Here is a 14,775-nt window from a genome sequence, read left to right as displayed (position 1 = left end):
CATAAACATTACATTTTAATAGTTCACACAATTAAGGGAATGTGGCAGAAACAAAAATGTTTATTATTTTAATTTATTTTTGTAAAATGGGAAAAGAGTGATTTTATTTTTTATTATGGAATGGGCTTTTATATAATTTTTGAAATTTTTATTTAATTTTTTATTTTACACTTTTTAGGTTCCCATAGGAAACTTTTGTATAAAATCATTAGATTGCATTCGCTGTATAATGCTATGCCATAGCATTATACACTCTGATCGCCGCTCCACTGATAAAGACTGGCTAAGCTTACTACATTGTTTCATTGGCAATCTGGTGACTGGAGGCAGGAAAGGGTTACCTCCGCTGCCATTATAGCTCATTGGGCCCCTGTGATGTTGACTGGCACCTGTAACTTGATACTTTAGATGTCATGATTGCCATTTATGGCTTCAGGTCATACAGTGCTGCCAGCCTTGCTGCAGAGGTTGGAGGGGTGGAAGTTCAGTCTGTCAGTGCTCAGACCGTATGCTGCACACTGCATCAAATTGGTCTGCATGACTGTTGTCCCAGAAGGAAGCCTTTTCTAAAAATGATGCACAATAAAGCCTGAAAACAGTTTACTGAAGATAAGCAGACTAAGGACATGGATTACTGGAACCATGTCCTGTGGTCTTATAAGACCAAAAAAAAAAAACATAATTGGTTCAGATGGTGTCTAGTGTATGTGGCGGCAATTAGTTGAGGAGTACAAAGACAAATTTGTCTTGCCTACAGTAAAGCATGCTGTTATGAGTGTCATGGTCTGGGGCTTCATCAGTGTTGCTGTCACTTTGGAGCTACATTTCATTGAAGGAACCATGAATGCCAACATGTACTGTGACATACAGAAGCAGAGCATGATCCACTGGGCGCAAAGGTGTATTCCAACATGATTACAACCCCAAACACACCTTGAATGTGACTACTGCCTTGCTAAAGAAGCTGAGGGTAAAAGTGAGAGACTGGCCAATCATGTCTCCAGACCTAAACCCTATTGAGCATCTGTGGAACATCCTCAAATGGAAGGTGGGGGAGCGCAACATCTCTAACATCCACCGCTCCATGATGTTGTCATAAAGGAGTGGAGAAGGATTCCAGTGGCAACTTATGAAGCTCTGGTGAACTGCCATGCCCATAAGACTTGCGGCGGTGCTATAAAATAATGGTGGCCACCCAAAATATTGACACTTTGGGTCCAATTTAGTGGTGTACTCACTTTTGTGTTTAGAGAGGATTAGACATTATTAGCTGTGTGTTGAGTTATTTTGCAGGGACACAACATTAAATACTGTTATACAGGCTGTGCACTCGCTACTTTACATTGTAGAGTGTCATTTCTTCAGTGTTGTCACATGAAAAGATAGAATAAAATATTTACAAAAATATGAGGGGTGGACTCACCTTATGTGAGATACTGTAAGTCTGTAATATAAATGTGTGTAAATGTTACTTAATATAATAAATCATACATAGAAGATTTCTAGCATTCATCCATCTGTTTCATACACTAATGGGCCTGCATGGATCACCTCCTCCTCAAGTGTTCACTTCCATTCTACATATTTAGCTGGTAACATCTTTATTTCTTATATTTTTCAGTAAATTGTTGACAGATAATGACTGGTATTGCCCATTAATTCATCGTTTCCTTTTCTGATTGCCTGTTTGACTCTCTTCCTGTAGCTGATGGCCTTAATGCTTCCCCTGCGCCTAACAGCCAGGAAGGTAAAAGCCATGTGAATGAATGTTCTAACTGCATGGATTTATAGGATTCCTCTTGTGTTAATTAACCAAGTGCTTGGGTTATGGAAAGCCTCGTGTATATGTGTTCATGGTGGTAGTGATCTTTTTCTATGCATATTGCATTCCACAGTATGTTATTTCCTACACAGTTTGGCTACTACAATATCTACTGGATGTGGTTCAATATGTTTTGGTTGCTTATTGCATGCTAAACCCAAGAATGCTTTGTAGTAAAATGTATACTATGTACCCTAGTGTGATGGATTTGACAAGTTGTAGTTTGTATTTTCTTGTTCTATTATGCAGGACATGTATGTTAGGTAAACCAATAGCTGTTTATTTTTGGGCAGTTATACAGAATTTGATCCAGTTTTTTCAGTTAACTTTATAGTCTTTTAGATGCTTATTTGAAAGGGCCAATTATATATGTGTTAATTGATGGTAAGAGCTAATTAGAAAGTAATAAAACTTTACAGTGTGTCTAACCTCTCATGGACAATTCCTTTGTTACATCTATTAAACCTTCTACCTAGTGCACTAAGAAGAAGTGGTCATAATTGTCTGGTTATGGTCACTCTCATGCATGCGTTCTTACATTATGCTTGCCTCTCCCCCTTTCCTCTCTCCCCTATAAGTACACTTCAACACACTGCATGAATCAGGGCAGAGGCTGCTGTAATCACAGGGCTTTAATAACTAGCAAGCTCCATCTACTGGCAAACTCACAGCTTGTAATTTGATGTATGGGTACAATTTTCAAGTTATTATAGGTCTCTCTTTTATCATCTTTCTATCTGCTCCTGCAGCTGACACCAGCAGGGAGGAAGTAAAAGGCTGCAGCAATTCAAGTCTCCACGTACCCCATATTGAAATGAATGGAGTGTGCAGCCTGGGAGTGAATGAAAGTAATAAACAGCTTACAACACCATTTTTTATTAATTCTAGCTTAAAGAGCTGAATTCACACATTAAGTGAAATGGACCCTTAAATGTATATTTTAAATACTAGGCAAATTATACTTATAAATGTGGCAACCTTTAATTGCAGTCAGTTATTGGATTCGTCTTTGTTTAGTGAACTATAGCTTGCAGTCTCTATTATACAGAGAGAAGCAGTTGTGTCTGATTCGAGCAGACAGATTCTGCTATATAATTTTCATTGTTATATGTACATTGGCTTAGAATATAGAGATGTATGGCCATTGAAGGTTTGCTTTGTGAAAAAAAATCAAACAATGCTTTTATGTTTATTTTACATCAGGAAATACAGTTTGTTTGAACACCGGCGCTAATGGTACGAGCTGCTGAAACACCCCTCAAATGGCTCCCTGCTTCACCATTAATTTATAACAATAAAATATACAGTGTTTAGCGCTAGTTAGCGCTACTTTTACCTTTGAATAACTCCACTCAAAGGTAACACTGTGAGGTAACACTGTGAGGTATATTAGCTATAGCTATTTTATATCAGAACAGTAGGAGTTACTAAACTTTTCTGGGAATTCTTGAATCTTTTGCATGTTCCCAGGTAGGAGACTTCAGTATAATGGAATACATAAACTAGGACGTCTACAATACCTACAGTGTAATGATGCCTAGATAACATTGGTGTTACCCTTCTCACCAGCAGTTGATCTCATTGCAGATAATATACTTGATGATCGTCCTGAAATGAAGCCAAGCAGTGATAAATTGCAGTTTGAGTATAATGAGGAAGCTCCAAAGAGAATCAAGAAGACTGATGGCAGCGTTGTTGGCAACAAAGGAAAGGTAGTTGTTCCTACCAGAATAAGTAAAGCTAAAATGGGTCATTGGGGCACGTAACTAGCATTAGAACCTTCGTAGTCTGTATTGCACCATATGACAATAGAATATTGTGGGCTTCTCTGGAGGAATCCAATGATTGTTATCATTCGACATAAGACATAGGTATATTTATTGTTTTGGACAGGTCTATGACATGGAACTGGATGAAGAGTTTTATCTCCCTCAGAACAAGAAAGAAAGTAGACAAATTGCCCCAGAACTATCAGACCTTATCATCTATTGCCAAGCTGTGAAATTTCCTGGTAGGTTAATGATCTGTCTTGTCATTCCTTGGCAGTGTTTTTAATGCTGACTGCTAGTGTGTCCGGCTGTAGGCCAAATCAATAAATATTTGCTCTGAACATCTTATTTTGAAGTGTTTATAATGCTGGCCGATTAGTTTAGATTAGAGTCACATTTAGGTATGAGCACTTTTTATGAGCACTTTAGGTAAATAAACTGTTAGAAGCCTATGCTGGCAAAGAACAACAAGAAAGCTTAATGTCCAGGCAAGACAAATATACATAGAGAATATCCAAATACCAAGTACTGTTTTTATAGATACATGAACATTCTGCTTGTACATAAGTTGTTGTGACCTTAGTATATTTGTGATTTTATCACCAAACACTGTAGACAAACATTTGGCAGTTGTTGGTACATTTTATATTTGATAGGCTAGCCAAGGGATTTTCTTTTGTATTAAATGTACCAGGATTTTTTGTTTTTCAATTAATCTAGGAAGAGAATGAGAGAGCTAATTTCTTTCTAAAAACAGCACCACATCTGTCCTCTGGTTGTGTGTGGTATTAAAGCTTGGCCCCCACTAATTTAATTGCAACTGTGCTGCAATACCGCACACACCCTGAAGACAGGTGGTGGGCTGTTTTTTTTTATTATTTATGTATTTATTTTTTTAAAGAATACAGTTCTGTTTTAATAATACTGGTTAATCCCTATAAGGGGTACTCTGTAGGTCCGACTGTAGGAACTCCAGCCACTCTTTCCAGATTTTGTGCCATATTTCCCAGACCTCAATGGTAGTTTCAAACAATTCTTCCATTCTATAAAAAAAAGAGATCATTCTTATAGAAGTGTCTCGGGTGTATTTGAAGTGCAGACCCCTGTAATAGCAGTGATATGTGAGAGAATCTGCATCCAGAAATGTTGTATTAAAGGACAACTTCCCCAAATGTGTACCATTGCCCCTATGTCCACACGCAGCATGTGTCTGGAATAGATAGATATCATTGGTGCAATAGTCTAGCAACCCAACCTCACAACAAGATAATTTTAGAACGTCTTCTGGTCTTTATTAGCAAAGAGTGCATTGTGCACAAACGGAAAGTGTTTAACCATTTGGACTCTTAGATGGTCCTTTCCAATTAATTTTCCACTATACAAACATTTTTTTACATCACAGTTTTCCCCTGTAGATGAAGCTCTGGAAAGTAAAATTGTGAGACCTGAAAAAATTAAAGGGGTATTCCGGCTTTATACATCTTATCCCCTATCCAAAGAACAGGGGATAAGATGCATGATCGCAGGGGTGCTGCCGCTGGGGTCCCCTGCAATCTCGGTGCAGCCCCTGGCATTCTGTGCTGGGCACTACCTCCGAGATGGGGACGTGATGTCACGACCACGCCCCTAGGGACATCACACCACACCCCCTCCATTCATGTCTATGAGAGGGGGCGTGACTGTCATCACGCCCCCTCCCATAGACTTGAATGGAGGAGGCATGGCATGAAGTCACTAGGGTGCGTGGCTGTGATGTCATGTCCTGTCTCAGAGGTAGTGCCCAGCACAGAATGCCGGGGGCTGCACCGAGATCGCGGGGATCCCCAGCGGCAGCACCCCTGCGATCATACATCTTATCCCCTATCCAAAGGATGTATAAGATGTATAAAGCTGGAATGCCCCTTTAAAAGCCTTGCCTTGCAGACGTTACATTGACTCCCGTCTTATTAGTTTAACACTGATGTATATTAAATTTACTTTCAGACTGGTGAAAGCAAAGAAACAAATGCATAGACAACAAATCCTTACATTTCTCTTGTCTTTGAACTTGTTCTCTTCAGCCAGTTACATCTGTTTTAGGAAAGCTGGATAGCAACATTGTCTGTTATTACAGCTTGGCCAGATTTTCTAGGCTTCTGTACGGCAGAACTGTCACTAGAAGTTAGTTCACATCACTCTGTTGAATGCAGCAAAGTAGGCACACACAGGATGTGGTCTCCTACAACATTAGAGAGTTAATAGCAGGATCACTGTTCAGTTAATCCTCTAAAATGAAATCTTGGCAAGCCCGGGATTGGCAATCTCTGAAGTTTTTAAAATTCCAGATGGACTGCTCCTTAAAGTATGAATAGGTCTGTCTGGGAGAAGCAAAATAAAAGCAAATATAGGCATATGCACACGCGGCTGTGTTGGAACTGCAACTACATATTCTTTCATGCCAAGTGGCCATGAAATATTTTTCTGCATTAGTAGTCTATACAATGTCTGCATAGGTTGCTGTAGACGTTCAGCCTCATCATAAAGATGAGTTTGCACATAACTCAGTGATATGAACACTGCTGGATGTTTTTTGGCTAAAAACTACAATTTAAATTAAACTTGCCGTGTATTGATTCTGGATTGACTTTCTGGCTCCGTCTCATTGCTCTTAAAAGGATTGTTTAGTGTATTTTATTTTAGTCTCTTTAATTAAATGTTTATAATGACCATATAAATGTATGAATGCCGTAAAAGTTTTAAAACTTTCCATGAGGGACAATATTGAAGACACACCATTCCTTCCAGTATTGTCTGTATCGATAATACTGCATGCTGTGTGTGCTTCATACCAGCTGCTTTTCATTTCATGATATGAAGTTAATTGTTTAAGATTTGTCAATAGACTGATACAGGCCCCAGGAAAAGAGAGAGCACATCTTCCTGCCCCAGAGACCAGGGAGTGGTAGGAAAAATGTATACAAAGCCTTATCTGTATGTATATACTGTAGTATTACCATCCTAACTTATCTAGGCTTCCTACTGTGCAAAAGTGCAGTCAACTCTCATTTAATCCCTTCCTGATTCAACTCTCATTTAATCCCTTCCTGATACAACTCTGCTTATTCTGTCTCACTCTACACAGCTAAGCCAACAAGTAAGCTACAAAAAAACAGGACATGTTGCTTTATTATGTAAAAACTTCATTTTTAAAGTTTTAAAATGTATATGTGACGATATGTGAAGATAAAAGTATTATTCAGTATAGTCTTTGGGTATATATTTTCTTTTTTAGTTTTTGCTTAGAACATGAGATTGTGTTCATCACTCATGCCTGAACACATGAAATGGTTAAATTGGGGGGAAAAAAAGAAGAAATTTAGAACTAAAATCTTTGTTAATAGTCATCTTAACATCACCCTTTTATTACTGTAGTCTGCTGAATAGTGTGTTATTTGTCTTGGACGGCTGAAGAAATAAACTGCATTTAGAAGATATTGATGGGAGATTAGTGATGTAGTGTAGAGCAGGACAAGCTGGTTCAGTTCCATAAAACGCACTCTACAAAGGCCACGGAAAATGTCGTGCCCTCTTGGTCTGCTTGTTTGGTTCATTAGTCTTAATTTTATGGGAACAGGCCTTTCAACATTAAACCCATGTGGATCTGGCAGAGGAAAGGAAAGAAGAGGCAGGAAGTCCATTTTTGGCAACAATCCTGGTAGAACAAGCCCCGGGGAACCAACAACACTGGCCAAAACATCTGGAAAAGGTAATGTATGTATATTCCATTCTGACTTAATAATTGGACTTATGCCCTGTCCCATGATGCGTACTATGGAGTTTTGTTATCGTAATGATATCATTTTGTTTGCCTACATGCGATTGTCTTATATTTCTAGCTATACGATTGTAATAACTAGAGCATTGTAATAACATGTATCGTCTCCAGGCACAGCTGAAACACGGCAGAGCTGGGAAGAGCCATGTTCGCCTCCTTTCAACCCAAGCACTTCATTAAGTGCTATAATTCGAACACCGAGGTGCTATCATATCTCGTCGTTGAATGAAAACGCTGCCAAGCGTCTATGCAGACGGTATTCTCAGAAGCTGATTCAGCACACTTCCTATCAGTTACTAAGAACATATCCTGCTGCTACACGCATTGACTCTTCCAATCCCCATCCGCTTATATTCTGGCTTCATGGAATACAATTGGTTGCACTCAACTATCAAACCGATGGTAAGTAAGTAGTTATTTGATGTATATATAACTGTAGATACAGATACAATAAATATGAATTGTATATTAACACTGAAAATGGTGGGTAGCACAGTAGCAGCGAGTGGTGAGTTTATGCTCATTTCCTTTTTTGGCAGGTTAATGGAGGTGACATTGAAACTCACTGACCTATGTTGAGTGATGCCAGTGCAGTGCACATGGCCAACATAGCGAACAGATGACAGCATGCTCTATATTATTACACCTACATTGCTTATATCCCACTTTTGTTAAAGTAGAATGCATAGAGAAGTAACCATATACATACTGACAGTATTCTTTGGGAGACATCCAGGAACTTCAGAACCCTTCAAACGTTGTCAAACATTGTTTTAATGCATCTCTAGGCTAGGACTGCAAATAGGGTTCAGTAAATTTCTGCATTGTTGGATCAGTCTGCTGTATATAGTATATACTTAGGAGTTATTATAATCTACCAGATACTTTACATACAATCGCTTTTATGGTTATAAAAGTGATTTAACTGGAGAGCACTAATAAGGTGCTTATTTATTGAATAGCATTGTTAAACCTTAGAAACGAGACGTTCTCATGTTTGTTTTTTATGGACTGCTTCCAATTGGCCTAGTGATGTCAGAATCTCAATCCGAGGTAGAATTTCTCTTTTTCCCATGCTTTTTTTTTTCATATTATTTATGCATTCATGGCACGTGATGTGTGCCTCTAGTATACGGCCAACCTCTGTATATGCTTACATCTGGATCGTCCTCTGTGTGAATGGTGCAGTGGAGCTTTGATCCTCCTTCTTGGAATTCTCTGTGAAACTAGAACTGTTCTCACTGATTGTTTTAATAGCCCTATGTGGATTCCTAGAGCTTTCTTTTGAATGTAAACTTTTCTCTTCTTGTCTGCTTAATTTTCTTTCATATTATCTTTTATTCTTAATTATCTACTGCAAACATTATCCCATTGATAAATCTAAGGTGTTTTTATGTGAAGTTGTAGTATCTTACAGGAAATGAAACATAGCTTAGAAATGTGTGGGTTTTAATATTTATAGGGCACAACACAGATGTGCATTGTCATCAAAGTATCTTAAATAAATGAGTATTATGGAAATAAGATACATGTGTACCCTCTTTCTCCCAAGCGTCCTAGAGCTTCCCTTCCCAATTGATGGCTTGTCCTGTTGATAAATGTTTTGGTATGGAATAGCTCTTTAGGCCATTGCAGATGGATCTTGCATACCTAGCCACCTTTAGGCTGCTTTACTGTGTGTGATACAATATGATCTTTGTTTGATCTTTGTGTGTGATACAATATGATCTTTAATTGAATAAAATAAAAATAAGGTTTTTTATGTGGAAGTAGGCAGAAGTGACAAACAACAAAACATTTATATTTGGTGTGATGCCTGTTTTCCTGTATGACTGAAAAGCCACCATTGATCAATTGTGTATTTTAGGCTAAGAATATTGGGCTGCCTTTATCAAAACTGTCCTTGTTGCCAATAACAACCAGTTAAAGCTTGGCCTTTATTTCCTACATTTCTGTGGTAAAATAAAAGTTGTGCTGTTAGCTTTAACAAATGAACCCATTTAGTCATTAAGCCCCTTCTGTCTCAGCTAATAAAAGAATCCCACTGGCTTGTGGTCTTAATATCCAACCTGACTCCATTTGATGAATGGAGCCACGTATTGGGGAGGGGAATAAATAAAAAATGTCTAAAAGAGAGACTGTAGCAACCAATCACAGGGCAGTGCTTGTTAAAAATGTAAGCTGCTGTGTGATTGGTTGGTATAGACACCTCACGCAGTCTCTCTTTTAGACAGATTTCATTTATTCTTCTCCCCTGCTGTGTTTTTATGGACCTAGGGTATGTTCACATGCGCAAATTAGCCGCAAGTTTCCCGTGGTGGAATGTCCGCAGTGTAAAATTCACAGCAGGCCCCTTTGGGACCAATGTATTCTGCTGCAGATTTTTGGCTACAAAGATTGCTCTGCGAGAAATCCACACCCAGGAACTCAAACTTGCAGTGGAAAACTTGCGATTAACTCGTCCATGTGAACATACCCGTAGAGGGAGATTTATCAAAACCTGTGCATAGAAAAAGTTGACCAGTTGTCGATAGCAACCAATCAGATCACTTCTTTCATTTTTAAAAAAGGCCTCTGAAAAATAAAATAAGCCATCTGATTGGTTGCTTTGGGGTACTGTGCATGGGAAACAGATCAAGACCATTAGCTTAAAGTTGGGTTCAAAAAAAGTATTTTAGTCAGTATGTGGATTTTGGAGTGGGTCTAAAACACAGAGAAAGGTGTGAATATTTCCATTATAGTTTTTCACTGTGATGGTTTCATTCCTGGTTATGGCTCAAAATGTGGACTGTAATATTGTTTGTGAACTCAGCCTTATGGTATCCATCAGGTTCTGGGTTTTCTTTTTTATAGCAAGAACAGTGTGGACTTTTTTTTAATTAAACAAAATGGACTCCTTGACAGAAACCCTGAACACTAATGTGAACATAGACTTGTCACAGTTATGTCGGATATGTCACATTTAAGTCTACAGTCATGGCCGTAAATGTTGGCACCCATGAAATGTTTCAAGAAAATGAAGTATTTCTCACAGAAAAGGATTGCAGTAACACATGTTTTGCTATACAAATGTTTATTCTCTTTGTGTGTATTGGAACTAAACCAAAAAAGGTAGGAAAAAAGCTAATTGGACATAATGTCACACCAAACTCCAAAAATGGGCTGGACAAAATGATTGGCACCTTTCAAAATTGTGGAAAAATAAGATTGTTTCAAGCATGTGATGCTCTTTTAAACTGACCTGGGGCAAGTAACAGGTGTGGGCAATATAAAAATCACACCTGAAAGCAGATAAAAAGGAGAGAAGTTCACTTAGTCTTTGCATTGTGTGTCTGTGTGTCCCACACTAAGCACGGACAACAGAAAGAGGAGAAGATAACTGTCTGAGGGATTGAGAACCAAGATTGTGGAAAAATATCAACAATCTCAAGGTTACAAGTCCATCTCCAGAGATCTAGATTTGCCTTTGTCCACAGTGCGCAACATTATCAAGAAGTTTGCAACCCATGGCACTGTAGCTAATCTCCCTGGGCGTGGACGGAAGAGAAAAATTGATGAAAGGTGTCAACGCAGGATAGTCCAGATGATAGATAAACAGCCCCAAACAAGTTCCAAAGATATTCAAGCAGTCCTGCAGGTTCAGGGAGCATCAGTGTCAGCACGAACTATCCGTCGACATTGACATGAAATAAAACACTATGGCAGGAGACCCAAGAGGATCGCACTGCTGACACAGAGACATAAAAAAGCAAGACTACATTTTACCAAAATGAACTTGAGTAAGCCAAACTCCTTCTGGGAAAACATCTTGTGGACAGATGAGACCAAGATGGAGCTTTTTAGTAAAGCACATCATTCTACTGTTTACCGAAAATGGATTGAGTCCTACAAAGAAAAGAGCACAGTACCTATAGTGAAATATGGTGGAGGTTCAATGATGTTTTGGGGTTGTTTTGCTGCCTCTGGCACTGGGTGCCTTTGAATGTGTACAAGGCATCATGAATGGGAGGATTACCAACCGATTTTGGGTGGCACTGTACAGCCCAGTGTCAGTAAACTGGGTTTGCGTCCAATATCTTGGGTCTTCAAGCAGGACAATGACCCTAAACAGATCAAAAAGCACCCAGAAATGGATGGCAACAAAGCGCTGGAGAGTTCTGAAGTGGTCAGCAATGAGTCCACATCTAAATCCCTTTGAACACCCGTGGAGACATCTTAAAATTGCTGTTGGGAAATGGCGCCTTCCAATAAGAGAGACCTGGAGCAGTTTGCAAAGGAAGAGTGGTCCAACATTCCGGCTGAGAGGTGTAAGAAGCTTATTGATGGTTATAGGAAGCAAATGATTTCAGTTATTTTTTCCAATGGGTGTATAACCAAATATTAAGTTAAGGGTGCCAATAATTTTGTAACCAGACCATTTTTGGAGTTTGGTGAGACATTATGTCCAATTAGCTTTTTTTCCTCCCTTTTTTGGTTTAGTTCCAATACACACAAAGGTAATAAACATGTGTATAGCAAAACATGTGTTACTGCAAACCTTTTCTGTGAGAGGGGTGCCAACATCTACAGCCATGACTGTAGCATTAACTATTCACCATAATTGCTCTAGGTTCTGTTATTAACAGTTGCTTAGACCATGATCACATGTGGCAGATAAAATCTCAGCAAAATCCACTCTGTAAATGTGTATGCATTTACATGAACTCCAACCACACCATATACATGGCTTTTCCACTAGAAAATCTTTTTTTTTAAAAAAGGGGCAGGGACAATTAACTTTAGAAATAGTTAGTCCAGGGATCCTTTTACCCAAAAATGGTCTTATTTTATTGTATAAAAAGGTTACATAGAAGTACAATCATTATGCCTAACATAAGCACAGTAGATATACAGTCTGACATCTTCATCTGAGAGCTTTACAGACTGTGCATGACCTACATTGGGCCTTACTGTCTACAGTGAAAGCAGACATTTTCAGCACTACGGTTATAGACTTGTTCTGATAGGAACTAATGGTAATGCTTATATCCAAAGACCACATCCACTTGTCTGGTGGCAGTCATTATTGAATTGATCAGTCACGCTTAGACCAGCGGTAGTGAATGCACACGTGCAGAAAATGGCCAATTTAGCTATTGGAAAGGCTCCAGCTGCTGCTGTGCAGTTTAACCTATGGGGGATTAGATAGTCCATCAGTAGTGGCTATAACAGATATGAAAAGGAGGTTGGGGGGGCTCACACTGTGCTAATATGTACCGAGGTTTCTGTGTTACACGTAACCCACCGTGCCAGAAAAAGAAAAGGAATATAGTGGTATACAGACCTCTAGGTATATATTAACGGATGAGTAAATATAAAAAAAAAATTATATTAAAATTAGGATGTGTGAAATAATGGGGTAGGTGTGTATGTGCTAAAGTGAAATTGTGATATTGTGAACAGACTAGCAGTGTACGATTAGAGTATAGTTTATTATAGTATAGTAGTCCTAGCAGGGCCCTTGCTATGGATCTACTAAATAATAAAACAATTTGTGCAATAACAGTTAAAAAATTATGGGTGCAAAGAATATAAAAAAAAAATATATAAAAAATATATATAAAAGAAGCATAGGACAGTCACCAGTTGTATAGTTGTGATAGTTCTATGGGGAATTGTGGACAATTATATGGTTTTGTAGTCCATAGAGATACTTTTGTAATCCACAGAGATACTTTGGTAAATGTCAAGTATGGTATCCGATATAGTTTTAGTACAATAACAGTGTTGCAATTCACTGAATCCGATACAATGGTTAGAAAATAGTAGCAAATATATTCCGGTGCTTGTGCACTACTCACCGCTCTGCTGTGTGCAGGAATCCTGGGATGGAAGCCCCTGGTGTGCTGGGCTCCGTATCGCAGACTGGCTCGGCTTGGCGGCCGGCTCAGTGTGGATGTCTGCGTGGTCAGTCCAAGGATTCCCCGATTCTGCTGGCGATAAGGATGCGGTGTGTAGCTGGTGAGTGGATGTAAGTGCAGAAGGAGATGCTGAAAGCGGCGTCCTCGTGTTAGAGAGCGCACGTATGCACAGTGGTCCCAAAGGCAAGGGGTTCCAGCTGTAGCAAATAGTAAGGATGGTACTGGACTTCCAATGGTGATCTGAATGTTGGGGGTAGATAAGCTAGACGTGTTTCGGGAGTGACCCCTTTTTCAATATATTTTTTAACTGTTATTGAACAAATTGTTTTATTATTTAGTAGATCCATAGCAAGGGCCCTGCTAGGACTACTATACTATACTATAATAAACTATTTATACTCTAATCGTATACTGCTAGTCTGTTCACAATATCACAATTTCACTTTATCACTATATTTACACATACACACCTACCCCATCATATCACACATCCTTATTTTAATATTTACATTTTTTATATTTACTCATCCGTTAATATATACCTAGAGATCTGTATACCACTATATAACAGATATGACACAAGCATATTTTTCATCAGCATATTCTTCATATTTTTAGTCCATTTTGTTTATTTATGTGGCTGTTCACATGACTATAAAATATGCATGCTTTTAAAAACATGTATATTTAATATATTTAGCAAATTAAAACGGTGCATTAAGGAATATTGAAAGTGAGCATAAAATGAATGAATCCATTTGAATTTAGGTCCCTAATATTAGGCTATGTTCACACAATGTTCACACGTATTGCGGCAAGTATCCCGTGTCTGAATACATGAGAAAACTGTGTGTTATATGTGTCCCATTGGTTTCAAGAGAAATATGCAACATGTGAAGAGGCCATGCAAGCGACCATCCAGATAGCCATTCCAGAGACCAATACACAATGGGGGAGATTTATCAAAACCTGTGCAGAGGAAAAGTTGCTGAGTTGCCCATAGCAACCAATCAGATTGCTGCTTTCATTTTTTAAATGGCCTCTGAAAAATGAAAGAAGCAATCTGATTGGTTGCTATGGGCAACTCAGCAACTTTTCCTCTGGACAGATTTTGATGAATCTCCCCCAATGGCTCTGATTTACTAAGAGTGGAACGTAGTCTTCTTCTTTGTGGATTTTGATTCCCAACAGGTATTTTTCCATAGTATTTACTAATGTTTCTCTATGTTTTGCAATTTTCCCTACTTTTGATAAAAAACCAATCGGCATTACATTAATAAATGACCCCCAATGTGGTCATAGTCGGAGGACAAAAGGAGGCTCAGGATAGTGTTCTTCCTTTGTTCCCTATTAGAATGCAAGAAATGCATTGTGTAATGCAAATATGCACTGTGGTTCACATCGTAAACTATGGCACTGATTTTATTTACCGTATTTATTTATTTTTTTTATATGAATTTAAAATAAATG

General features: G+C 38.5%; 1 protein-coding gene across 9 annotated transcripts in view; it reads left to right on the top strand.

Annotated features, from left to right (window-relative positions):
• Positions 1-14,775, top strand: part of PLCE1 (phospholipase C epsilon 1) — a 327,095-nt gene that overhangs the window by 273,391 nt on the left and 38,929 nt on the right. For 5 of the 9 annotated variants that reach the window (XM_056530229.1, XM_056530227.1, XM_056530225.1 and 2 more), the window contains 6 exons: positions 1,706-1,747; positions 2,572-2,670; positions 3,410-3,534; positions 3,716-3,833; positions 7,205-7,336; positions 7,517-7,807. In XM_056530229.1, the coding sequence (XP_056386204.1) occupies positions 1,706-1,747; positions 2,572-2,670; positions 3,410-3,534; positions 3,716-3,833; positions 7,205-7,336; positions 7,517-7,807 (807 nt within the window). The remainder of the gene's footprint in view (positions 1-1,705; positions 1,748-2,571; positions 2,671-3,409; positions 3,535-3,715; positions 3,834-7,204; positions 7,337-7,516; positions 7,808-14,775) is intronic. The other 4 variants (XM_056530230.1, XM_056530233.1, XM_056530232.1 and 1 more) reach the window with 2 other exon arrangements.

This window comes from Hyla sarda, chromosome 7, assembly GCF_029499605.1.
Source record: "Hyla sarda isolate aHylSar1 chromosome 7, aHylSar1.hap1, whole genome shotgun sequence".
Classification (NCBI taxonomy): domain Eukaryota; kingdom Metazoa; phylum Chordata; class Amphibia; order Anura; family Hylidae; genus Hyla; species Hyla sarda.
This window is presented reverse-complemented; position numbering and strand designations above follow the sequence as displayed.